Below are 27,653 nucleotides of genomic sequence, written 5' to 3'. Positions count from 1 at the left end.
TTATGGTCACAACTCATTGTCATGGTAATTACATCGCACTCTTGGTGCTTGCTGGTCCAGATTGAATGCACGCACAGAGACCGCCAACACTCAAATACAAGAAAACATATCCTCACAGAATACACACACACATGATCTGGTCCAGATGAAGTTGCAGTTTGGTCTGGATCAAGAGCTTGGTCTGAACTTAAGCAGCCACGGGATACAACAAAGCTTGGTGTGCTATATGAAAACCTTACAGCACTCTGTTGAAGTGCTTTGGAACAATGACTGCAGCAGCTCAGTGGCCAGTGGTGTCAAACTGTGGCTGTTACAGGGCAACTACCAACGTTGAATATAAATGCAATGGTTGTTTATGTCTCTCTGAGTGGAAGTACCTTGTGATCAAGACAATGAACATGTAGACACAGCCCTTCCATTTCTCTCCCCTCATGTCACGTTTAGTTAAGTCATGTACTTACAAGATCCTCTTTCTGTTCTCTGAACCCCTCAACTCTAAAGAGCACAGTCTTTTTTGTGGAACACACAAACGCTTTCAACAGCAATAAAACTGGTGCATGTTTTGGCATTCCCCAGAGGAAGGACTTCAGCAGCAGGTCTGACATTCGCCGTATGGATGATTAGCATCATTAGAGCATCAGCTGCTCCCTCTCACTCAGACATACACACTCCATGATGGCTCTTCAAATACCTAACACTCAGGCAGATTAAATGGTGGCTTGTTCTTGGCAAAGCAGTGATTAATTTATGATTAGAAGTAGGTCAGATGAATGGAACCCAAGGTCTATAGACACCAGAGAGCTGTGTGTCTGCAAAGACACAGAGCAAGTTGGAAAGGTGATAGGAATTAGGTCAGACAGAAAGAGGTTGAGTAAATTTTAATTTTGAAGAGGTGGTAAAAGATTGGAGATCTCTGTAAGGCAGAGGAGGATGGAAAATAATATTTTGGACCAAGTGCAAGAAGGCCTTCGGGAACAAACCTAAAAATAGCTCAATCAAAAGTCCTCACTAGTTTGCCTGTATTGTTGGTTTGTCTTGAATCACACTGTATTTAAATTGTGTCCTTTCTCCATTTCAGCACCTTTGACTGACAAACCGCCAAAGATCCTGTTTCCCTCGGAAAACAAGATTAGCAACATGGAGCTGCAGCTAGGTAAGAGCATCATGGGATTTCCTCCAGCTGCAGTCAGTACTATCTGTGTCATTTCCAAATGACAGGAAATAGATGACTTTACAAATCCACTCCAACACACCTTCAGGCGCCGAACACAGATTGATGATGGCACTTTTATTTGCTAGAGAAACAGCAGAAGAAAAAAAAGTCTTGTAAAAGTGTTTTCCATATTTGCAAATGGTGGGTGCTAATGTCCCTAAGGCTGTTTTGTCAACAATGAAGAGCCCATATGGTGCCAGGGTTCCATACGCTGGCTCGCCAAATGGAAAGGCGGCTGCTTTCACTCGTCGCTGTTTGTCTTCTTTGACGTGGGGTCACGATGGGCCTACCATGTGTGCATGCGAGTGTGAGTGAATATATGCGTGTGGTTGTGGTTGGGTGTTTTTTTTCTGTGACAGCATATTGCTTGAATTCTGGGCACAGTCGGCTGTCCACATGGTGCTTGTCGCTCCATGAATGGCTTACATGTCTGTCATGGTGAAGCTGATCGGACAAGACAAAGAAGGTGCAATGATTCAGTGAGAGGTTACCTTTTGTCTTTTGTCTATCTGATGCTGTTGGAATCCAGGTAGTTCATTTAAATGCCTCCACAGTTGGCTGATCAAGAGTGACGAATTGCTGCTGTTGATGAACTGACAAGCACAGCCTCACATGTCAGCATACTTACACCCGTGCATGAACAGGTTGCACAACGCTTCAGCTGTTTTTGTTTGTCTCAATCTTGATTTCACTGGGATTTTAACCTTTAAACCTTCGCAATTACTTAAAACCTATGTCAGTATTTTCTGCTTCGCTTTGTGTTTTCATGTTTTGTGGAGTGTGCGTTAAAAGATTAGTGCACTCACTATTGCACTTACATAAAATTGGGACAGTTGTGAGAGACAGTTTTAAGAAAGATTTGATGCAGCAGATGTTGACTTTTAGTCCCACTCAAAGTCCCAAAAGTCTACATTTCCCATAATGCAATTCAGTGATGTCTCTTTATTAAACCCATCATGTCTGGTAAATGTCCCCAGTTTGTAATGCAGTTTATCTCTAAGCGTAACCCAAGACATCACTAGGGTTATTATTTCAGATTTAACAAAACTCCTCTCAGAGCCAAGACATTATAAAACTGGCTTATTAGTGCTCCCCACGACAAGTGATCTTGACAAGCAGTGGCATTCCTCTCTAATGGTATGGTACACAAGGGTTTGGCATTGCCATGACAAAAAGATAGTCATAAGCGAAGCAGAGAGGAGAGAAAGTGAAAGTATGTGTGATGTCGTGCAGTGACCCCCCACTGGCTCCCCGCAGAGTGTCTAAAGCACAGAGACACAGAGGTAAATATTTTACAGCCAGGCCCAATTTTGTGTGCAGAAAAGTTGTCTCTCCCTCCAGACCAGAGTTTCTCTTTTATTTAGCTTTATTTATTTATTCTCCTCCTCCTTAATATTTGTTGAGTCATGCCCTAAGCAGCTTTATGGAGCAACGTGGCAGATTTATAGTAGCCAGAACGTGCAGAGAGCGAGGCCGGTCCCTTATGGCAAGTGGGAGATAGAGAGAGAAAAAGATGGGATCCAGAGGAGGCTAGTGCATGGGCAGTAAAATCAGAGCCATAAGCAGAGAGATAAATCTGCAACATTGCCGGGAAACACGGCCCCACTTTATCTCCTCTGCTGCAACCAGGTAAGGTCTCAGACAGTCGCCATCACGGCCAGCTTTAACACAACATACACACACACACACACGCTGACATAAATAAAATACAAATGTTACATAAACTCTCACAGAGGACATGCAGCAGGGATGTAGTGGAAAGTCAACGAGCAAGATGCAGAGGGGAGAAAACAAAAGTCCATGAAAAGGAATTAAATTAAAAATGAGAAACAAGAGTGGTCATAGAAGCAAAGGGTTGTCAGAGTGAAGAAAGGATTGGGTATGCTGGGAGAAAAAGATGATGAAAGGGAAATGGAGTCAGGGGCATGAGAGGGAGTTTGCTTGTATCAGGAGAGGGGCGTCTTGTCAGAGGGCCCCTTCTCCTGCTCTCCAAAGGTTTCCTTGTGCATGTGTGCGTGCGTGCGTGCATACGTGTGTGTGTGCTGCTATCAACACCGATCTACAAGGCTTCAGGGCTTCAGGAGTCATCAGGGATGGGTGTGAATACTGAAAGCAGGCCTGTTTTCTGTCTCAAATATTACTTTTACACATGACACTTTTCAATGTGGTTTTCAAAGGACACAAAATTAAGTTTGTGTAGGATGGTTTGAATTTTCATCAGTAGCTATCCAGTTTCTCTATTGCCAGATTTACTGCTGTCCCCCAGTGGTCATTTGGTGTAGTCCATACCCACTTCTCCAGAATGGGAGGATGATTCATTGTGGGGTTTGAATTTGTGAAAACACGTTAGGGTCCGTGAGAGGGAGCTACACAAAAATACACACACACGCACACACACACACACACATACTTACAGTATGTGACATATTACACAAAGCTCCAAATTTAAAACACACACATACACCCACACACAGACTCACTGACTTAGTGTTGATTCCCTCGGGATGATTTGTCATGGATTCGCTGTCCCAGAGGATGGGGTGGAGGGATTCAACTCATGCTTACTCAGCAATACGCTTTGAGCATCTCTCTTTCTCGCTAGCTCTCCCCCTTCGTCACATACACATACACACGCACGCACAGCAATTTGCACATGCCCCTGCACCACTTGGGGGGGGGGGGGGGTAGGTCACACTCACACACACACTTGCGGTGCACTCCTCGGTAACTGTGTGATAATTGTAACTGATAGAGGATTTTACTGTCCCCCATAGCCAGCAGATGGGTGCACTCTAGTGGAAAAGCATTAGAATCAATTATTTCTCAGAGCGGGACGCAACAGCACAGAATGGTTGGCAGGAGGGAGATGACTCTTATGTCTACTTCACTTCAACATGGACTATGTAGAAGCACAAACACAGCCATGCACACTTAGATATGTACAATTTCATAAGCCAGTGGTAGCCATCTGTAATAGACTTATACTCAAAGCTGCTGACATTCCTGATTTTCCTGGTGTTTTTGCAATATGTTTATGACAAGCTCACACAAACAGCCAGGCAGTGTGGCTGTCCCACTATGATCCCAATCTCTCCTCCCCAGTTACCTCCATCTTCTTTCCTCACGATTTGGAAACATCTGTGTGCTGACCAAGACAGGCAAACAGATTGGAATCCCTCCGATCAGTGGATTTGCTTGTGTAAGCAAAGTAAATCAATGCAGGGCTTTCATGTAGAGTTCAACTTCGGTAAACTTTGATACACAAACTTATACGCTGACTAATTGCAAACAGTCTGACATTAAAAGGAAAAGAAATCCAGAGGAACCTAAATTCAAGAAGATACATATAGGATCTGTCACACCATGCAATTCTATATAACTCTTATATAAGTAATATTAGTAAAAACTGCTCAACAAAAAAAGATGCTGTATGGTTGTCATTCAGTCATCAACAGTACAAATACTGTAATTCTGAACAGTCTTGAATAAAAATGGTTAATTAGCGAGATAGCCTGCTAACAGGCAAGTAGCAAGATTTGGCCAATACCAGCATGTTAACCAGCAGCTGCTAGCATGTTAACAGTTAGCCTGCCAGCCGCTAAGTTACCAAGTTCCCAGCACCATTTATTTCAATAACTATTGTTTTGACACAATTATAATACTGCTCCTTTCATCTACTATAACTCAGTTTAAGTTTCACATTAAAGGAGGGTATGCTCCTATTTTTCTGACAGGTTGCTATGACAACTGTATATAGTAATTTTTATCAAAAATGGCGTGCTTCCACCCAAATAGTTTTGTTTGCAAAGCTCCCCACATACCTTTACTAAAACCAGCTGTTTTCGAGTTTATTAATATATCCATTATACTGATAGGCTGATTATGCTTATGACAGCGATATTGTTACATAATAGCAATAGTAAAACAGTGAGGTGTACCAGAAATATCCAGAGGTAATTTTTTAAATACTGCCTTTGTAAAAACCTACTGTAGCTTTGACTTCATCATTTCATTTGAAGATATGTATTTGAAGCACACTCTTACACATAGTTTTCCTCCTCCCCTCCTCCTGATTCCTCATGCCTAACCCCTTATCGATGTTCTTGCTTCCCCCCTCTCTTTTTTCTATTGCTACATGCTCTTATACCTTATCTCTCTTCTCTCCTCACCGCCTCACACATTGACCTCAGCTTACTTGAAGTGATGAAGATTTGAGGATTTGCCATTGTGAAGTATGTGGAAGTGGTTAATACTCCATCTTCTCTTCTCTACTCTTCCCATCTCTTCTTCAAAACTTCAGTCTACAATACTGAAGACATTTTTGATATCGAACACCTAGCTGTGACACCAGACATGTCACCTTTCCATGGAGAAGGGTGAAATTGAAATTGACATTGCTCGGGGGAGTTACTAAAGGTCAATGCAGAGTCACTTCACTGAATTACTCTCTGTGTCTCTCTTGCTCTCTGTCTGTCTGTCTGTCTGTTACACTCTCTCACACACACACACTTTTTCATTCTTTCACTTGAAAGCCACATCTCTCATTCCCTCTCACCTCAGTTCCTGTCGTGTTTCTTTTTACAGCCCAGACATGATTGGTGTATTTATATGTTTGAATGTGGGTGCGTGTGTGACGGCAGTGTCCATATAAAAATAGGAGATGTTGATGATAATGGTGTTAGCTGTAATGGTGATGGAAATGATGGTAATCTTACAGAGATTCCGTGGAAAAGAAAACAGTATGTGGTCCAACTGCACTCTCAATATACAGTGAAATGGTCACTTTGCTCATTTAATGAGATTAATCTATCAGTATCAGTAGAGGATGTTTAATTAACGAAGTACATATATCTGTATCTTTACGGGGCACAAGGCACTTTCCCTGCGTCAATATGTTATTTTTTGTGATAAATGACATATTTACATCCTAACACAGAGGAAAAAAATCAAAGAGAAAACCAGCCTTTAAAGTACACAGTGCAGATACAGGGGGGAAAAATGTTTATGTCGTCATTTAATTTGGTTTCAGTCCCACAGTGACCCAGCATTAAGTAACCCATGGTGACCAGTATGGTAACTAGTGTGTCAGCGAAACAAAGCTAAATGTTTAAGTGTGTGAACGGTCGTCATTAATCACTGAGTCTTGAGCTGAGAGCAGGAGTCTGTAGTATGATAAATGAACTAACAATGCCTCTACACATGCCAACAGGAAAGGGAGAGGGAGGAAAGCAGGGAATAAGAAAATACACAAAGGCAGAGAGGGAAACAGCACCACATAGCAGGCAATAAAGTTAGACACAACGCCCCACTGTGCATCACATACAGCTGCTTGTTTATTGCTGCCTTGACATTAATCACCACAGCCAGTGAGGCAGGTAAGAAGATGCAAGAAAGGTGTGAACCTATTCTTGATTCATACCAGGCAATTTGTTTTCTCTCAGGTACCAGGCTGGCGTTGGACTGTCAGGCGCTGTCTTTGAGCAGCTGTAGTTTTAGCGCTGTGTCCAGCACCGTTGGTTTTAATAGACCTTATCAGTAGCCGTTCAGAAGTTCCAGCACATTGAATCAGCGTCACAGGCAGACGGTGAGAAAGAGTTTGTCTGACTGGCTGCTCAGCCCAGTGAATCAGTGATTTCATCCATTTAGTGTGGTTTCTCCTTAGATTTTTTTTATGTCTTCTACTTCTTCCACAGGCAGCACAGAAGAACAGTGCAGAGCAAAGCATAACTTTTACACTGACAGTGCCAATTTTTTTTCAGACATATTCTCAATTTGTCTGCAGTCTGCAGAGGATTTTTTTTGGATTTGACTTGTGTTCCATTTAATTGAATCAAACTTTCTTGTATATTAACCAGAGTACTCACAGGTCCAGGAGGCAGGAAGAAAGTTTAATGAGGGTTTATTTGAAGGTTTAGATCACAGCAGTCTTTTTTCTACTTAGTAGCACCATGTTGTTCCTAAATTTTACTCATACTCAGAAAAAACTGCACCATCGCCTGTTGAATGTACCTGTATTCTAGCACTGAAAGACAAACTACTGACATGTCATTTCTTGTCATGCATGTGCAGAATGTGCACGCATGTTGGCATGACTCTGTTCAGCAGTCATGTGTTTGTGCATGTGTCTTTGTGCGTGTGCCAGTATTTATAACACAATAATTTCCAGGCCGTACAGTTGTGTTAAATCAGTCAACGGTGAGAGTTTCTCCACCTTTTAAGCCAAGGGATGTCTTTAAAGAGAGAGGATTTAGGTAATGGTAGCTTTTAACTCGTCTGCCTCTGATGTTCAGGCTCTCTGACAGGTAATCAAAGAGAAGGAGCACCACACTCATCCCTGCATCACTCTGTATTTGATACAACAAGGGCAGACAGGAGGAAGAGGCAGACATAATGACCCATCTCCTTTTCAGAGGGTCTCTGCTTCCAGAAACTGCCCTTTCATCCCCTTCCTCCGGTCACTGCCACGTCTGTTTGGTCAAGGTGGCAATGACGAGGTCTAGGGATCATCACCTAAAAGGGTAACTTATAGACTACATACTGCAGGAAATGCAGTGAAAATTAAGTAATTGTCCGAATGGGCTGTAATGTACAGTAATAAGAAAAGATGGAGTAAGAAGTGAGAAAAGAAAGACAAGGATAAAGAGAGATGGAGGGAAAGGGGGGAGGGAGCTGGCACTGGAATGACATGCATGAACAGCAAAGCGAGCAGGGAAAAAGGCGGCTTTGCCATTCACTTTGAAGCTTGCTCCACTTCTGTCTGTCTTACGTAACAGAAAAATGAAGAAAAACAAGTGCCAAAAAAAAACTAGGCAGGGTGGAGAGAGAGGGGAAAAAAGGAGGCAAGACAGAACTTCCAAACTTCAGTTCTCTGATGTTTCCGGCAAGCGAGTGGTTGTATCTGGACGATGGAGTTAGTCACCGTGTCACGCCGAGCACTGGCATTGAATGAGGTGTAAAAGAGTTAGCAGAAATAGGGGGAGATCAGTCAGTGGTATGAAGGGAGACAAGAAAGGAGAGTTGAGAGAAGGCTGTTGGACAGAAAAAGATAAGGAGACAGAGGAGGGAGGATAAACAAAAAGGAGAGGAGAGGGACCACACACACACACATCTGAACCCCAGAGAGCTATCTACAGTTCTGTCTTCTTCTCTTTCTCCATGTTACATAAGCCAATGTCTCCATCCTCACTGCTGACCAGTATTTAGAGACCAGCTGAGGCCCTTCACATATGTCTGTTCTTTATTAACCAAAGAAGACCCCCACCTAGAGTCCACAGCTTCATCCAGCAGCGAGGAGCACTGTTGCACTTTAGCTAACACCTCTGTTACAGTTGCCCTCTTTCTGCTGTACAGTTGCCTTTTTATTTCAATCAATCTTCATGATGTCATCATCGCCCACGGCAGTGAAGGTTGCTATGGAGATCAGTAGATCTGCACCGAACTGCTGCCTTAGGGAGAGTGTATGCATGCTTACTTTAGTGCATGTGTTTGTGTGTGCGTCTTTCTGTGTGTGTCTGTGCACACAGTTCATCTTTAATTGCCATCTGCAATCTGCATCCTGAACACAGTCAGTAATTCGAGAGGCCCAGCGTGGGGTAAATAGCTGAGACTCATTTACAAGTGTGTTAATGGACTTTCTCTATCTTTGTCTTTCTTGTTTCCCTTTCTCTCTATCACTTACTTCCTCTTCCAGGCTTTCTATACCCCCCCACCTCCACTTCCACATAGCAGTCACACATTGTACAGTGAATCAAAATATACTGCAGAGTAACAGAAGCATTATATAAGTGGTTTGTGCATAATTTGCATAATTTTATGAATAAACACACTGTTTCAGGCAGATAATCATCTTCAATTTTGTCATTACCATAAATGTTGTTAGATTGACTATGATTGGCTGCTGCTGAAGAATAGAAGTTAACAGGGTCGGCCCTGGCCTTACGGGAAAGTATAGCCAGTTGAAATTATTTAGTTGACATCGGTTGTTATTCTTACCAATGTTCAGCAAAGTGCTTAGAATGAAAGGGAAATTGTGGTAAATTTGAAATGACAAACAGATAAACCCTCATTTCCTTTCGCTATTTTAGCATCTTCTTGCAATTTCTCCCTACTTTTCTCCTCTCCACTTCTTTCCTTCCTCCCTTAACTACACTCTTCAACCCCTGAAATGTGTTATTAGTATTAAACAATGGAAGAATAGGCATTTTAAGTACCAGCTTTACTTTCCGTAATAACTACCCGCCATGGTAATAATTACACCCTTTAAAACAAAAGAAAAAACCCTTCTTGGGTTACTAGGCAGTATGCGTGCAGCTAAGATTGTGTGTTTTATGTGTTTGTGTGTGGGTGCACACTTACTGTTGCATATACAGTATATAGTTGAGCAGATTGCAGACCCTTTCTCTTTATTTTCAACTTGTTTTTTTTCCCACTTTACTGACAGCTTACACTTGTTTTAACAGGGCAAAAGACCAAAGCAAAAACCAAAATAACTTATTCACAGTGCATTTCCATTGAGCGGAGAGGATTTCTCGGTCTGAATCAGTCAAATCAAGTGGGCATCGCTGTCCTGACAGAATGTATCTCCACCAGGACATATCCCTTCACTGCCATTCAGCTGAGAAACAAAGAAGGATTTCCAAAATAAAAAGACTAACTTTGGTAATGTATTTTTGCACAGAAAAAGAACTGTGGCTTTTGTCTGTTATCTTGCTAAGAGTGAAGTAAATACTGACCTGTATTTAATAAGGTCAGTATTGGTACTGATACTGATTCCCCAATTAACAGAAGTGAGTACTGTATTTAAATCCCAGTCTATCCTTAAACTCTGTCATCCCTGTGGGCTAATAACATTGGCCACATGTCACAATAACACATCCTTGCTGTCATTAATTACCACTTAACTGGCTAACTGGCTCATGTTGAGCCAACATTGATCTCAGTGAGTAGAGATGTATGCAAGATGAAGAGTATGGATTGGTTTTGATAAAAGCCAGCTTAACCTTGGGGGTGGCAGATCAGAAAGCATCCATGAGAAACATTTTTGGAACAGTTTGCATAGGTCATTTTAGATAGCACTAATATATAACTTATTCTGTTGTTTGACTATTAGAAGTTGTTGCCAGTTAAAATGGATTCGAAGGCATTCCTGCAGGCCTAATAGCGACCATGAGACATTGTTACACACTCCCTGGCCCATCATCTCTCCTCTCTTACTCTCACCTCAGGTTGTTGTCTGTCTTGACTCAGATACTTTATTTTTACTTATTTTCTATAATTTATTTTCTGTTCTCCATCTTCTCAACTCCTTCACCTGTACTCTAATTTATAGTACTATTTACCATTTAAGTATCACAATATAAGCAGGGCCCTTTTCTAATAAATTAAAAATTATAATGCGGTTGTAGATTAAGATATCCAGCAGTGTATAAAGTTGTTGAAATTAGCCCCACCTCAACCAGCTGCAACATTTATAATTAATAGTATAGACAATTATAATCCAGTGATATAATAAATATAATATTCTGAAAAGGCCGTTCTGCATAATGACTATGTTACCAAAAGAATTATAATTATTTTGTCACAGTCTAAGATGCAAAGAACGTTGTGGTCCGTTGTAAACTTTGTGCGACCAGCAATAAGCATTGAACCACAAACAGTTCTACATGTAATTTATTGAAGCATCAGCTAAAGCACCATAGCAGTGAAAGTAATGTTGTAACGTAAAGAGTAACGTAACCAGTTATAATACCCAGTTATAAGTAAAGTACTATTTTTACTTTTTTAAGGAGTAATAAATAAAACGTTACTTATTACAATTTAACTTGCCCAACGCTGTTGGTACATAACATCTTTTGGGGCTAATACATATGGACTTTTACTTAATTACTTCTTCCTCCACTGGTGGCCAGGCAGACAATAGCTAGCAAGCGTACAACTTCACTCTACTGACTTGATACTATATTAATCCCCTTTCTCTCCTTTTCTTTCTTTCTTTCCTTTCCTCAGCGGCTTTTCTAATGACATGCACTCCCTTATTAGAAATAACATGACCTTTTGTGTGTTGGCAGTTTCCTTTGTGACCTTTAAGGTTGAGGCAGACTGAGAACAGCTGTGGATTGAGTGGAGCATAATGTGGGGCTAAAGTGGACTCGATCGGACTTCAGCTGTAGAGGGCCATTAGAACTCTTTGTCCTCAGCTGGAAAATTAGAAAATTAGTCACCTTTACATGTGAGTTAGTGTAGCCAAGCATGCAAGGACTCCTCTGACCTCATCTCTTGTTCTCTTCAATAGAACAGGCCCTCCAGATCTCGCCTTGTTTCACAAGTAATCTGTCACTTTCACTCTTTCGTGGTGTTCCTCCCCATCACATTCTTTGCCGCCCGTTGGTTTAGAGCTCCTTCCTGTATTTTCTCTCTCCATCTCCATCAACCTTTCAATTTATCTCTCCCCCTTTTGTGATTTTCATTACCAGAGTAAATATGTTAAGTTTGAGGTGTTTTTTCCCCACTGAAACCAAAGCGGTGAATGAGTAGTCCTATACATTCTTACAACTATCATCTGAGGCAAATGTAAAAAAGTTTATTTGAAGCACATCAGTGAAATTAACTTGTTTAGCACTTATTTACCTTCATGTTTCCTTTTATCACTTTTCCATTGAGTATAAACAATAAACTGTATTGTATCCCCATTACATCTTACTTACTGGTGAGTGACAATTAAATTGAAAGTAATATTAGAGTAAGCATATCTCTAATATGCTTTTTGGATGCAGTTAATGTTAAGATGCTTATTAGAGAAAGAAGTTTTTTACTGTATATATGTGCATCAACACTCTGCTGCATCAACACTTTGCAGTCTAATGTCTTTCCCTCCTCTTCTATGTGTGGTTGTTCAAGCATGCACTCATGTTATTTCCTACAGAACAACAGTATTCCCTTTTGGCTTTAACTCTATTTGTGAAACAAATAACTTTTCCATTACCCAGATTCCCCTTGCTCTGCCAGTAGCTTGCTTTTCACCTATGTGAATTAACACCATGGCACACACACACCTGTGAACACACGAGGAAGCAAACACATATGCGTGCAAATACACACACACTGCCATGCCTGATTAGAGATGTGCATGTAACACCTTAGGCCCCATCCACACTACTCCGTTTTAGAATTAAAACGAATACGATCTCCGTCCACACCAGTGTTTTAGCTGCGTTTTGGAGTTGATCTCCGTCTACATTAAAACGATTGAAAACACACATCTATTGGCCGTTCAGGTATACACATGAAGCAGATGGTCTCTTCCTGGTTACAGAAGATTTGGCGAAAGAAAAAATAAATATAGACGAAGAAGTCTTTTTTGCATGCACTAATAAGGAGCTGGGACTGTTAATTAACACAGGAGTGTGGCGGCGGAAAACAGACTGGGAGTTATTGAAAAGTAAATACAGCGTCATGCACAGTATAAGTGTAGGCAGATAAGTGTTATTTGCACGGTCATTAATATTTTAATAAAAATACCATGTCAAAAACCCGGTCAGTAGCAGCGTGTTTCTGCTTTGCATGACTTCTAAAGGCCCATTTATACTCCTGCGTAGGGTGTACGTGCGTACCTACGGCGTAGGCTACGCACGTAGACATGCATTTATACTTGTGCGTAGATCTGTCCATCATTCTGCAATTACACCCCCAAACGCTAGTCAGCAGTAGCGCTACAGCCTCCACTGTATTGACTTTTGCCGGCCGAGCAGGCTAACTTCCAGTTTAGTGCTCCGCTAACGTAAATGGGGGTAAAATTGCATATGTGCGGCTGGTGTAGCGTTTTCAAATGTTACCAACCGAATGGATCACATTCTGATAGCAAAACCAGTCATTTTGCTCGGGTTGCGACGGTCAAATATATTGATTCACTGTGTTACAGCTGCCAATTGGGCCGCTAGTAAATGTTACTTCAAAGCGTGGGGTACTTCCAGTCGGCTCGGAGGCATTGCGAGGCTACCCAGCCGACCAATCACAGAGCTTACGGTCTGCGTCGAATCGACGTGTAGTTACATTTTTGAGGAGATGCACATCAGGCGACGGCGTAGCCTCTGCGTAGCCTACGCCATCACCTACGCTATCAATTTGACGCAGAACTATAAATTGTACTTAAGACCCAATCAGAGAGCCGAGCATGAGCGGCTGTTTTAGCCCGTCTTCACTAAAACTTTATGTTGCTGCAGCAGAAACATTCATTAAAAGATTCATTTTTGAAAGCAGTATTTATTTTATGTGTCTGTTAATTAGCAAATGCCTAAAACAACCTCAAGTTTAATTTAAAAGCTGATAGTCAAATAAGGCGCATTGTGTAATTTTGCAATTCATAACCCGAATCGTCGATTATTCGTTTCAATAATCGATAGATTAACCGACTATCAAAATAGTCGTTAGTTGCAGCCCTAATTGTATGTTTTGGGAAAGACACCTTTCCCACTTAAACACAAATGCACTGAAAAGTCAAACATCCTGTCAGGTGATCATTAACAATCTATAAATAAACGCAAGCAATGTTCACAAATATATTTAGATATTTATTTTCAAAGGAAGCTTTTCAAAAGCAAATGTCAGGTTCAATTTGAGTTGTATTTATTTATAAAATAGTTTTATATTTGTTTAATTTGGTGGGTATATGATTGTGGATTAGAAAAATGCACCTAACAACACCATAAATTGCTTAAAAATTGTCATACACATTTGTAAATCTTGTTTTTATTCGTAGATCATGAAATACACATTTGCCACCAGTTTTGAGACTAATTTCTCTGCCTATGGCTACTTTTACTTTGCCTGCCAACCATGCTTACTTGACAGTCTCACCTCCAAACTCACACATTGTACCTTTGTCCTCACCGGATGATATGGTATCATAACAATTTTTGTCAGAGTCAAGTGTACATATTGCAAAAACTGTGTATGTATGCATGCTACACAGTTTTGTACAGTTTTGTCTGTATGTATACAGTACTTCCACATGAACACATACACACGCAATGTCACAAAGTAAATACTTCCAAAATATAAAATTTTCATTGATTTTTGCAGTTTCTCTGGAGTGATGTGGTTGTCTTGGTGGGAATGATGCAGTGCAGTGGAGAAGTGCAGAATGGTAATGATATCCAACAGGAGAAGTTACAGCCATGCAGCGATAATCATTTCTACAGGATTAAGGCCTGACCCACATCAGCCCAGAATATTAGCATTCTGAGAGAGTACTGCGGCAAGATTCCACACAGACTAAATGCCTGCAGTTAATAGGATGGGAAAGAGGAAGGAAAGTAGGAGTGGGAGACAGAGTGAGTGGAAAAAGCAAAGACAGACTGAATAATGTGGGAAAGAAAGTCAGATTTTAGTATGTGTTAGTATTTGCTTTTTTTTTGTTTGTGTGGTTCCTGTCGTGCTTTGTAAGGTTAGCCCTCCTGCTAGCCTGTGTTTGAAGCCACACGCTGTGGATTCATTTGCATCTTAACTCCTGCATTGAATGAGAGACATCTGTGAAATTTCCTGCACCACAGTGACATGGGATGGCTGATATGAAACTTCAGAGGAATTTTATTTAAATTTTATGATTTTTTTTCTGCTTAAAGCCATTGGCATTTAAAGGGGCTATATGTAGTTTTCAGCGGCCACTAGCGGTGCGGTTTTTAGATCACAACCAGGTGTGCGCTCAGATATAGCATTACAGTAATCATTTTATCAGCCTGATGTTGAACTAAGTTACATAAGTTGCAGCTCGCTGCATTGGACAGCATATCAAGTGTATTGCTTTTCTTGTGTTTGGGTGTGCGGTCTTTAGGGTGGACCAGTATCTCTCTTAGCGTGTTCTTGGGTTTAAAAAACACAGGGATGGGGTGTTTGTTGAAAATCCCTCTGAGTTTTCACAAATTTTGATTTAGGGTATCCACAGGCTGAAAGTGCCGCCTTCATGTGGTTCTGTTCTTGGGCACTTTTTAGTATGTTGTCAGCTTGGTGGTGTAGGGCTCCGATGACCCCTAGCTTATACTTCAGTTGGTGGTGGGAATCGAAAAGTAGGTATTGGTCTGTATGTGTGGGTTTCCTGTATATTCCAATGTGCAGGCTTCTGTCCTATTCAATGTGTACGGCACAGTCCAGGAGCAGTCCAGGAGGGCCAAACTGTTGTTGTTGACATCTTCTCGTATGAACTTGATGTTACTGTGCCTGCACTTCCTTGGTTTTAATTTTGAACCGTGTGTCATCCACATGCCTGTACCAATGGCTCTGTGCTGTTCCTATGAAGGAGTTCAGGGCTTTGCTCTCCACTTCTTCCATGTAGATGTTGGCTATAATAGGGGATAGGGGTGAGCCCATGGCACAGCCATGCTTCTGTCTGTAGAATCCTCTGCTGCACTGGAAATAGGGTGTGTTTAGACAGAGGTCGAGTAATTTACAGATCTGGTCAGGGCTGAGGCCAGTTCTGTTGTTCAGGGTGTTGTCTTTTAGTAGTCGTGTCCTTATAGTTTCTAGTGCCTCCATGATAGGGATGCATGTGAAAAGGGAAGTCACATCATAGGACACCATGGTTTCATCTAGGTCTAGTTTCAGTCCTCGAACTTTGTTCACAAAGTCAATGGAGTTTCGGATGTAGTGAAGTGTGTTGCCAACCATGGGGGCTAGGATACTAGTTATGTGATTGGCAATTTTGCAGGTGACCGAGTTAATACTGCTGATAATGTGCCTGAGTGGGACTCCTTCTTTGTGTATCTTCTTCTGTAGACATTCTATGGCCTTTTTCTTGTATCCTCTGGTTAGGTCTCGCTTCAGTTTCTCATATGTGTTTGTGTCTGTGAGTAGTAGTACCACCATGCATCTTTCTTTGTCAGCAAGTATGAGGGGGTAAGGTGATGAAACTTCTGGTATTTTCAACCAAGTCCAGTCGCCCTTGATTTTAACCTACCTTGGATAACTATGACCTGGACAACTGAGAACCTTCACAGATATAATCACAATATGTTTCACATGCTTTGCAGTAATGTTGCTGTGTTGTGCTGGGAGCCGATTGTTTTATGGTCTTAGTGGACTTCATGTTGTTAGCTGTGGTGTTGTTGCTGTGCGTTCAGGGGAGCATGCATGCAGGTTACAGCCAAATGGATTTCCCGGCAAATCAGACCCGGAGCCTTTACATAGGAATAGGCTTACTGGCCGTAAGAGGTTTTATGTGAGGTTACAACCACTTCACATAGGCAATAAAAAGTGATTGATTTCATTAATAAAAACCTAAATATATAGCCCCTTTAAATATGGATGTCTTACCACCAGTTTGAGGATCAAAGAGTTTTCTAGCCAGTGCAGGATGAATCAAAGAATCACAATATACAAACAAGCAGAGGTTTAATGTTCTCCAAATTCCATAACAGTAGTGCCTCAATCCATTTTTATCTAACCAAGATCCTGCTTTATGGCATTTTACCTGTTTCTCTTCAATGATTGTTCTTTGATCTAGTCCCAGGTGTCTAAGACTAGGATGCCTCCAGTTGTCATTTGTGTGATAGAAGATTTGATACATCTTGTAGTAATTACAAAGTTTAACAAACAGCTTTTTAGTGGGCCTCTGCCTTGAATCACTCCAATTTACATTTGTGGTGGGTGTGAGCTAGCAGCAGATGGTTTGTTAGAAATAATGAAAACACTGAACCACTGGCCCACTCAAAGCTATTAAGGGAAAATGTTTTTTTTTCACGCAGGGTTTAATAGATTTGGCGATAATTCCTGTTGGTTATGAGAACATATAACTATCTGCTTTGCTAAAGTTTCAGAGATAGGACTTCACAAACAAACTTCACAACAGCATCCATGGGGTAATCAACATGAGCCTTAATTATGTCCTTTTAAGGTAAATAAAAGGTCAACCATGTACATGTTATTTTAATCCTACATTTCACGGGTCATATATTTTCATTATTTCTTGTACATGCTATTGTCCTTCTGGGTCTGCGTGAGTGTGCAGCAGCCCCAGATTCATAGTAATCTCCTAAAATCTCTAGATCATTGTTTGTCAACTTAACAAAGGCCATACCGGTAAAACAAAAACTTTAAGTTTACTCATTGTTTAAAAGAGGCAAGTCAAAACCAGGTAGGCAGGGGAAATTAGGCTAACTGAGTTCAAAAGACAGGCAAGGGGTCATATGAGGCAAAATGGCTAGCACGCTAAGACATGAGCACAGTAGACATTTCTGACTGGAAGTGGGCTGTTGTATATGCTACAGGGCTGATGGGGTAGTGGGAACAGGTCTGCAAGTGGGTGGCGGAGATCAGGTGATGGGGATGGCGGGAACACAGGAGTTAGTGGCAGGATTTGAAATGAGATTTAGTGCATGGCAGTGGAGAAGAGCAGACGAGGGAAAATGAAATTGGCTGAAATTGTGACAGCAGTGAAGTCTTTGCTAACGGTGACAGCTAAACATTAACCTTTGACAGCTGTTTCATATTAATGGGTCTTACGTGGGCTGATCGTGCATTCAGTAGACCTTCGTCAGACACACATCTCCTGCACCCTGCATGTGAACTGCAGGTTGGCTAATCTAAATAACTAATTTCTGGCCCTGCCTTCATTTTTTATTCATCTTCTATTTGGTTTCCACACCACTGTATACAAACAAAAGTGTGTGTACTCATGAATACTTTAGGTACTGTTGGCCATCCATCAAGCTGAAGTTAATCTGCATTGCACTGGTCAAGTGTCAACATTCAATGTGACTGTTTTGGAGTGAGAAGAACTTCCTTTGTAAATCAGCTACTTCTTACTGTTTAAACACAATGAACTAAACTCAAGGAGCTGTCTCAGAACCTTGTCTCTGTTTTCCCTCTAATTAATACGAATCACAGTTCTTTTCAGCAATCTCCTATCCATAAAAGAATGTGTCACCTAAAGGCCTTCTGAGTGAATAATCTGTTTAATAATTCTTGTTTGGTCTGGGTGAAGCAGTGTTGGCAGTATTGTCTGCAGATGCTGAGTGAGGTCCTTGCTTTATACTCGTTGTCTGTTAATGAGATTAAACAACATATAGCGCACACATTACTCTTTCAGTGTTTTTTATGTAGAAGAGTAATAATTGCACTGTTTATCAGAAAGTGTTCTTCGTTGTTGAAACATCTAATAAAATTGGACAAATTTTTAATAAAGTTATATAAAATAATAAATATATTAAGTTATATAAAAAGTTAGGTAGAAACTACAGTGCAGCCAGTTAGTTGTTGCCCGTTTCTGTTGCTTGATCCCTGAAACAAAATCAAAACACTTTGCTCAGCCACCACAACATAGCACACATTATGTGTTTGTTTTTCAACAGTCAACAGATTTCATCTTTACACAATTTGTTTGAGTGTCCTGTGTGACTGGCTTAAGGAGGCTTTGCTGTATTTTTTCTGTAGACAGGTAGTAGGAGCGTGTTTGGAGAATTTTAGGTGACCTGTTGGCAGACAGCGGAGGAGCTGAGTTCTACACACCTTGCAGCCATGCTAAAAGTGATGATCCTTCCTCCGATATTATATAATCTTAAGCACATTGAGAGAATAGTCAAATGTATTTGTATATGAAGGATCTCTTTCATCCAAGTAATTTCTGGGATAATTTCTAATTCTTAAATATTTTGGACATTCAGCAACAAAATAGCCACTTATTCTGTTTCTCACTACACACAAAATTATGATTTTGTCTAGCCACAGTTTTGTATGGCAAACTCTTAAACTCAGTAGCAAGTCGGTGATCATAACACAGTTTGTATTTATTTAAGAATTGTCATTTGTTAATTTGAATTAAATATGAAGCTAGTTTTCTTACTCCTCTCAAATCACTCAAGTCATTATTAGTCTGCACATCCTAAAGTTAACAAGTTTAATTATGTGTCTGCTCAGCATGTTCACTATGAGCTTTGGTGCAGCGATTAACACAGACTGTTTGCTGCCTCTGCTCAATTTTGTTGAAGAAATAATTATTCAAATGTGACCTGAGCATATATTGTATATGCACATTTAGGCACACACACAAACGGACACACAGATGATCGCTGTCTGTGTTTATTTTTGAGTGTATCTCAGGGCCACTTGTCTCTGAAATGAATTACCACGCTGCCTTACTGGTAATACCTGCCTCTTTATGGAATCAATTAGAGTCCACCATAAGGCACAGCTTCTGTTGTTACACAGAATAATCACTCCCACTATCTCTGAGCCCAACAAACCATGGATAAATCTAGGCTACTGTACAGTGTAGTGGTGGAATGGTCTTCATCATTTCAATATTGCTCATAGTGATAAGTGAGTGGATGGATGTGTGTGTGCGTGTGTGTGTGTGTGTGTGTGTGTGTGTGTATTTAGCATTTATGATCTCTGGAGATCCACGTAGCTCAGTTGCAATATGTAAATTGAGTAGATTAATTTGAGCTAGTTGGAAGCTAGTTGGAAGTCATGTCACTTATTTAACATTGTGAATGCAACCATTTCTGTCACCCTTTATCCACAGGCATAATCACATCAGAACATCCACAGACTCTTTCTATGTTCTCCAATGTCCATGGATGACAAATGTTCAGAAATCTACTTAGAAACCATGTATAAACAGTCTTTGAGACTTCAATCATCAAATTTAGACATTTTATTCAGTATCAAAACCAATCCAGGTAATTGTTGTTTGAGCATATATTGTTAGAGCACAGGCAAGAATCTAGAAAGAAAACAGGGTTTAGGTGTAACCCACAGCTAACTCATTGAATTAAACAATATGGCAACCTTATATAAAGTATAACGGGAGCCATATCTCAAAATACCATGATATCAAGATGAAATAAGAAAATGTGAAATTTTAAAATGAGATTGTTTAGTTTAGTTTAGTTTTATCCTAGAACTATTGACCAGAAACCCAAATCTCCTATATTCCGTCATGTAGATATTGTTATATTGTAATCTGTTAAAAAGTGGACATACAGGCAGAACTGCTTAATATTAATTGTCCTACAATTTATATAGTACCACTGACATACCAACTGGTGTCTTTTTTGGAGGAACCTAACTTATCATGAAAAAACAATATGGCATCCCTACCTAAGACATTTTTGTCTGCCATAAGGCTGTAAATAAAGGGAGTAATAACAGTTTTAAAAGGGTTAAAATCTGTGTTGACATAAAACTGATAATGTGTAACACCCAAGTCATTAATGAAGACTATGTTAATTACTCTGAAGGTGAGAAACCATTAAACAATGAAGCTATACAAATGAGTACAATTTATGAGTTTTATGCTGATGGAAAAGAGACTGCTTTGTAAACAAAGAGTTTATAGAAGACATGACGTTGTGTACCTACAAAACAGGGCTGGAAACGTGCATACGCCACTTCCTAAGCAAAGGTTGTGATCTATAAAAAACAAACTTGACGGGAAAATGTGCGTCCCATAAGTAAACTCTGAACCATGCGTAGGCACATAAAGAGGAGAAATGACAAACGGCGACTCACATGGCAGAAGGATGAAACTGTTTGAAATGAACAGGCCTACTATTGTTACCTCTGAGTAATATAGTGCGCAATAAAAAAACATAATTTAAGATCATTTGCGGTGCACAAAAAGAACAATGACTGACGATAATAAACACAAAAGGAGATATCTGTTTCTGCAAAAGAACACCTCAAATATGTTGGACAGTTTAATTATGCATGCATTGAAATTTATTCTCATAAATAAGGTGAACAGGAGAACAAATTATATTTAAATTGATGCCGTTTTCAATGCGTCAGTCGAGCAAATACGAGAGCATAGTTTCATGTAGTGTTATCACATGTTCGCTTCCTTATCGAGCCAAACGCTGTGCACCAGCGTGTGGATGTGATGCGCTGCTTGTAAAAACACATTATGGAAAAATAACACTATTTTATGTAATTTACAACAAGTCACAGGCTATTTCTTTTAACTCATTGCCAGCCTCAGTAACTGAGTGGAGTGTTTATTGTAGCCGAAATACATGTTTAAAGCTAGGTGGAATGCATTTGGTTTACTCTCTTTTCAAACGGGGGGATCCAAATTAATACCTGGGTCATCCCGTCTTGCGTGTGTGTGTTCCCCTCCGGTCAGTGACGTCACTACTCAAGAGGCATGCCCTTTCCTGCAGATCGGTTATAAAGAGGTGGAACTCCAGTGCCCCATTTCCTCCAGTGTTGCATGAAAGTGCGTTTTTTACCCACCAAACAACATACTTCAGCTTCACCAAAAGGAACGTCAGTGTCACACTGAGTTAATCTTGTTTTGTAGCTTCTCTGTCGGAATTCGCCTCCTTTTCTTCATGTAGTCAGTACATATTAATATTAATGAGGGGTGTTTCACTGACCATTTATAGGCAACTATGGGCGTTTGAAGGGTCGGACATGGAGCTCCCTCACATGCGCCACATTTCAAAATGATTGTGATTTATAAAGGGAACTTGCTTCCAAGTGTGCATACGCACAGTTTTATAAGTCTGAATATTTTTTGGCATAGCCATTTTTGGCTTGAGATTTCTACGCACAGTTTTATAAATGAGACCCCTGGTATTTAATCTACAACGAAGAGATGTCTGATTTACAGCCCCTGATGAAAGATATGAATACAGGACATGACATTAAGCTGTCTTTTTTTGTGTATGCTTGTGTTGCACTGTGTGTACTTTACACAATGTCAGTTTAACAAAGTTGAAAATACACAGTTTTTACAAACGTGTGTAAACACCATGGACACATTCGATGTACTGCTTAGTTGGATGTTACATTAGAAGTACTGTATCTAGATTTATGAGAACATGTGACATCACTACAGTAACAGGGAACAGCAGAAGTTAAGGTTATGGTCAGAAGTGACAGAAACTGACAGAAACAGTCATCTTTGAGGTCTTTGAGGATCTGTGCAGTGCAGCTTGTTTAATCTCTTTTGGAGACAAGGAGCCACTGATTGATGCCAAACTCTCCCCCTGGTGTGATGGAGCATACAGTATATATTCTGTAGGTACACATATGTGTGTACCTACAGAATATATACTGTATACACACACACCCAAATACACACACAAATCCTGTATACGTCACACACGCAAATACACACACAAATCAAACACAGCCTGCTTCTCACAGGAAATCATTGCAGTAATTAACGTCCTTGCGTGCTCCCTCGCTGCCACTCTGATTGGCTGAAAGTCATCCTAAGAAGCAGCTCTGCACAGTTCCCACAGGTATTTGCCAGAGTGAAATTATCCCAGTGCTTACCAAGTACCATGGGATATAATCAGCCTGTGTTAGTGTGAAAACATTTCTGTTTTCCCCAGCGCTCCTGTCCCAGTGTCTCCAGCCCACTCGGCAAAAGTCATTTGTCAGCCTTGATTTACATTTATCAACACGTAGGCCCTCTGCGGCTACAGCTCAATCTGCACTCCCACTCAAAAGTCCTGAATTTAGCGAACATGCTCTTGGTGGATTTGGAAGTTTGGTTACAGTTGGGTAAGGGGAGATGTGATGTTGAAGTGGTGGAGGGAAACAAGAACCAGAAATTGAAACAGGGGAGAGAAAGAGATAGCGAGGAGGGAGGGTAAGAGAGAAATGCGAAACAAGCAGAGACAGAGAAAGATGGGGAGGATGGGTAGCAAGGCCTATTTGTCTGTCCAGGCCTTACCTGAAAATAGCTGAAGTGTTGTGTTAAGATTTGAGGGTCAGGTTCTAAAACCAGTGGGTGAGAGTGAGGACAGAGTGCTAGCGGTGAGATAAGAGGTAGAGGTGTGGGAGGTGACGAGGGGTGGGATCCCTTTGTGTTATAGAAAGGATGTGGGTATGGAAGTGTGTGTGTGTGCGCGTGTGTGTGTGTGTGTGTGTGCGTGTGTGTGTGTGTGTGCGTGTGTGTGCGTGTGTGCGTGTGTGTGTTTGCATGTGTGTGGAGGGATGTGCTGTGAGAAGAACACAAAAATGTAGAGAAAAAAAATAGGACAAGGGGGGTTGGGTTGAGGCTTGGAAGATAAGCCAAAGCTTTGGTTGGAGGAAATAGCTCGATGAACACCCAGAAAAAGGTAGGTTGCAAAACGGAGGGGCGACATATCTAGAGGATAAAGAATAGATGTGTAGGGTCTGTGTCTTCAGGAAGTGAATATATGTGATATCTTGCATGGGGAAAGGAGATGAAAGAGAAATAGTAAATGAATTCCTTAGATCTATTCTCAAGACAGTGTATAAGCATAAAGTCAGGGGTGAGTGTAAAGCTCCAGAGAGTGTGCAAAAAGAACCACAATTTGTGCATAAAATTATTACATTTAGGTAAGAATGGCATGAGCAAATCGTGTTGCTATTGAAAGGCAAATTAGTGTGATGTATGTTCATGTTTTAAATTAAGCATGACTATATCGTAGTCCAAATTGGTTTGCATGGACCATATTTCTGTCAAAAAATCTCTCTTCTGTTGTGAATTCTGATAAAATATCAAAGTTACAAGCCTGTGTACGTCCAGAGGGCATTTTGTTAAAAAAAAAAAAAGAAATCCAATCATGGAGCTTAAAAGTCATGTATGTGTGCTGGTAACAGTTGATGGAAGCTAAAGATTACTACAAAACCGATAACAGAACCATACCACAATGTGTTGTTCCACATTTCAACAATAAATGATGGACAGTTTTGTCGTTTTGTATACTTCAAGGAGTTTTGACCTCTTCTGGCTTCATCTCCACAGAAACAGCAGCTGAGGTTCATAGGTGTTGTAATATTTAGAGTCATCTGCTATGCAAAGATAACAAAAAGAACAACCATCTTGCTTTCTTTTGACAGAAGTAAGATGACACAAGTGTGTAAACGGGGTGCGATTAAGTCCACTGTGATACATGGGTTAATAGTGGATGTTCTGGGTTGGTGTGACCTGATCTAAGTTAGTGAGCTTTGATTTTGATTGAGTTAGTCTGGCCTCAGTTGGTAGTCTGGTCAGTGGGTCAGCGCCTGCAGCAAGGTCTCTCTTGGGTTGTTCGTTAAAGTGATGCTCCTCGTCAAGTGTTCAAATCACACCATTTAATTGAACTCCAGTCCCCTGGCCAGTATTCAATCATAGCTCACTCTCTCTTACGCTCTGCATGTCTGCATTTGTTTTTTTGCTGCAATGTTCACACTTTTCTTTTCCTCTTCACCTCTTTCTTTGCTTTTCTTTTACATTGTCATTTTCATCATTTCAGGTATTGACATACATTTTGTGATTTTCAAAATATTTTCTTGGCCAGTGGTGAATTTTTTCAGAGGGCAAAGTGCCCCAGTATCCTTGAGGCGCTTGAAAGGCAGCTTTTAGAAGGACGCCTGGGTGATGGACACTGTGTAATTGAGGAAAATTATATTCTCTTTGGTCTCATTTTGACCATAAAAGAAGATTTTGTGTGAACCCACAGTAGTGGGAAATGTGGTCCCCAAACCCCCTGAAATGAAAGAAACATAAAAATAGTAACGATGTGAAGCCTGACTGATAAGACATGAGCAAGAAAGACGTTTTGAATGAGAACAAGAGAACACAGTCATTTCTAAATGTGTGAATTACAGTATTCCAGAGGGCATAAAGGTTAGAAAGGAAAGGGTTTGCAACATGGGTGAGCTGGGGTGCCTTGGTACACAGCCGTACTGGAAATGGACAATGTTGGAGGAGAGGAGGTTTTGAGAGGTGGGGCACTGGCACGTGTTGCTGCATTGGTCCCTCAGTCACTAAGAAATTTCTAGAAAGATAAAGGATAGTTTATTTAGTTCATCTTTATATCATCACATAATCCCCCACAGTGCCCCTCATGGTATAATGAGCCTCTGTTTCCCGCTGCCTCGGACAGAGCACCTATTATGTCATCAAAAAGGGACAATTAGCAAACGAAAGGGGAGATGAAACCAAGGGCACCAACTACCTGTTCACGGAGGCCGTAATTTTTACCGGTAATTAAAGGCTGACATTTCCCTGATGGATCATCAGGGGCCATGGAACAAACGGGGAGAAGGAGCGACAGAGAGGAAAGGAAGCAGGATTCTCCTCTGTTAAAAGCTCTCAGGCTTGTAATGGTAATTAAGGGCTTGTCTCTGGAGAGGGGATGATATTAGAACAGAAGAGAGGCTGAGGTGGTGGAGGGTGCCAGCCCCAGCACTTTCTTGTTCTTGTTGCCATTACTCATTCTTCTACTTATTCTGCCCAAATCCTCAAATCTGCTCTTTCACTGTACTTCCCACCCCTCAAGTTCCCCTACCTCATGCCGACTTGCACTTCTCCGCAATGCAGAGTAAAAAGTAATCAGTTCAGCCTATCATCATTGTTCCACATCAGCTCACAGCTGTGCCACGAACAAAAAGCCACATCTTTACATACAGTAGGGTTTATTTGCAGCTGTTCTGTTCTATGTTTTAAAAAGCCGCTTGATAAAACGAGTATTTTCTGATTGTGTGCACCCAATTAGAGCCCACTTTGATTGCTGCTTGCCATTGGCACAAATCCACAGAGGTCCTAATGTGGCACAGTACCTGTATTTTCTGTCCTGACAGAGCCTGCAGGGCTGCTCCTACCCAGCACAGTAGGCGTTGTCATGGTAACCAGCAGGCAGCTAAAGAAAAAGGAATGTTGACAGACAGACTTTCCTGAGTAAACACACCTGTCTGGCTACCGTTCTCAGGAGATCCCACCCACCCACCCACATACACAATGAGAGATGAGTCTGGATGAAGAAGTGAGCATTTTTATCCAATATATTTAGTGACGGGGATTGGAATGAGAATTTCAAGAAATCTCTAGGGGATGTTGTTGATGCTGACTAGCTGTTGTCCACCGTCTTTTCTCAGTTTTTTTTCTCAATATCTGCCTCCCCTTCAACTCATTTCACTCTCTTGCCCTTGACTAGAGTGTGTTTATATTGGGAAAGTGTACCGCTCTGTGATTTTGGGGTGAATCTGAGGCTGCATGTAGTTCACATAAGAGAGCATACAGAAAATGTATGTATTATCATATGCCACAACACACCAAATAAGGACCATTTGTCACGGTCCTTTTTTATTGTGTTCCATCCATTTCTAACCACACAGATGGATGCACCTCCCTTTGCTATATTAAGCATACACAGAGACACGCATGCACACACAGCATTGAAAGCAATCTCAAAATATACCACAAAGAGCCACTTAATCTAAATAGTTAGTTAGATAGTTTAAAAATATATCGTAATTTTTTTGTACAAAGCAAAGCCACACTTGTCCAGTTATTGCTTGTCTTGTTTGCTCCCTTATCCTTCCTGTGTGCAGAAAAAGGATTACACAGTACCGGGTGCACCATTTTTATGCTTGTTTCACACCTTGTGGGGGAAGAATCATGACTGACAGGACTTGTATCAGATTCTCCTGCAGCGATATCCACATGAAATCTTCACAAACAAGATCTGTCTTTTTCTCACAGACACACACATACAGTACGTATGCACACACAAGCACTTTCTGCATTTTAATTAAAGCTTAAAATGCCCAAACTTTGAAATTGAAAGTCTGTTGAATAATGCTGTTTTGTGTGAAAGCCTTTCACTCAATCCACTTTTGGATTTAAGAAAATTCTCATTTGATAAACTCAAGATAAAGACTAGGTTGCTTTAACTTTGCTGCTCATCATACGTTGACGTTTAAAGAATATGAGGTTTTCACCTGAAATACAACATACAATATGCCAGCATAATCTGGTTTATGCTTATGCTTCCCAACCAAGCCTCAACCAAAGCAATAAGGATGCCAACTGGCTGCCATTGAGTAGTGATTATTGAATGATTTTTTATCTAGTAGACACAGAATGGCAAGGTGCAAACATACAGCAACACAAATATGCTATCAGCAAGCAGATGAGGTGCCTTTTTAAGTAGAATTTTGTATGTGGGGATAGTGAGAGCCCACATGTTTTCACAAAGTGATGGGGCATGGTCTTATTTTGAAGCACAATGACCACACAATAACCGTTATCTGTAGTTACTAAGTGTGTTCCCCCGAAAGCTGAACATTAAAATATTGCTAAAAAAGACAAAAACATGACAACTGTATGACGTGATGAGGAGACTGTAACGATCTTCAAATGAATATATGAAACAAACAGAAATTGCATACTCACATTTTCCACATTGTTTTCATTTGTAATTAAGAATGCTCTTTAAAATGAAACCGTGCTTTTGTAAGACAAGATGGAAAAGGGGAGATGATGCATGCTGTTGTTTCCCTTGGTAACCTCATGCTTTTGGATGAGTCCACAGAGAGAAGACTGGTGAGAACAGACGGTGATGTTAATAGGAGGTTTTCTAATTCTAATAATTTCGCTGTCAATTGTGCAAACTTTTGACGTTCATGTATCCCCAGACTCTCCGCATCTCCTGTGTTTGATGGTGTGCAGAGATTAATGAGTTTAACTGGGATGATGTGGTTA

The 27,653-nt window shown here is 40.7% G+C and overlaps 1 protein-coding gene and 1 long non-coding RNA gene across 3 annotated transcripts in view; one reads left to right on the top strand and one right to left on the bottom strand.

Annotated features, from left to right (window-relative positions):
• The first annotated feature begins 1,083 nt into the window (after nt 1-1,083).
• The window catches only part of LOC123973848 (interleukin-1 receptor accessory protein-like 1-B), a 50,977-nt gene continuing 24,407 nt past the window's right edge, over nt 1,084-27,653 (top strand). For both annotated transcript variants that reach the window (XM_046054195.1, XM_046054194.1), the window contains exon 1: nt 1,084-1,153. In XM_046054195.1, coding sequence (XP_045910151.1) covers nt 1,138-1,153 — 16 coding nt within the window. In that variant the 5' untranslated portion in view covers nt 1,084-1,137. The remainder of the gene's footprint in view (nt 1,154-27,653) is intronic.
• LOC123973851 lies at nt 24,615-25,809 on the bottom strand. The gene is made up of 3 exons (XR_006825711.1): nt 25,730-25,809; nt 24,774-24,945; nt 24,615-24,654 (listed from the first exon to the last, which is right to left on the bottom strand). It is a non-coding gene; the product is annotated as an uncharacterized LOC123973851 (long non-coding RNA).

Source organism: Micropterus dolomieu, linkage group LG07 (assembly GCF_021292245.1).
Source record: "Micropterus dolomieu isolate WLL.071019.BEF.003 ecotype Adirondacks linkage group LG07, ASM2129224v1, whole genome shotgun sequence".
NCBI lineage: Eukaryota > Metazoa > Chordata > Actinopteri > Centrarchiformes > Centrarchidae > Micropterus > Micropterus dolomieu.
This window is presented reverse-complemented; position numbering and strand designations above follow the sequence as displayed.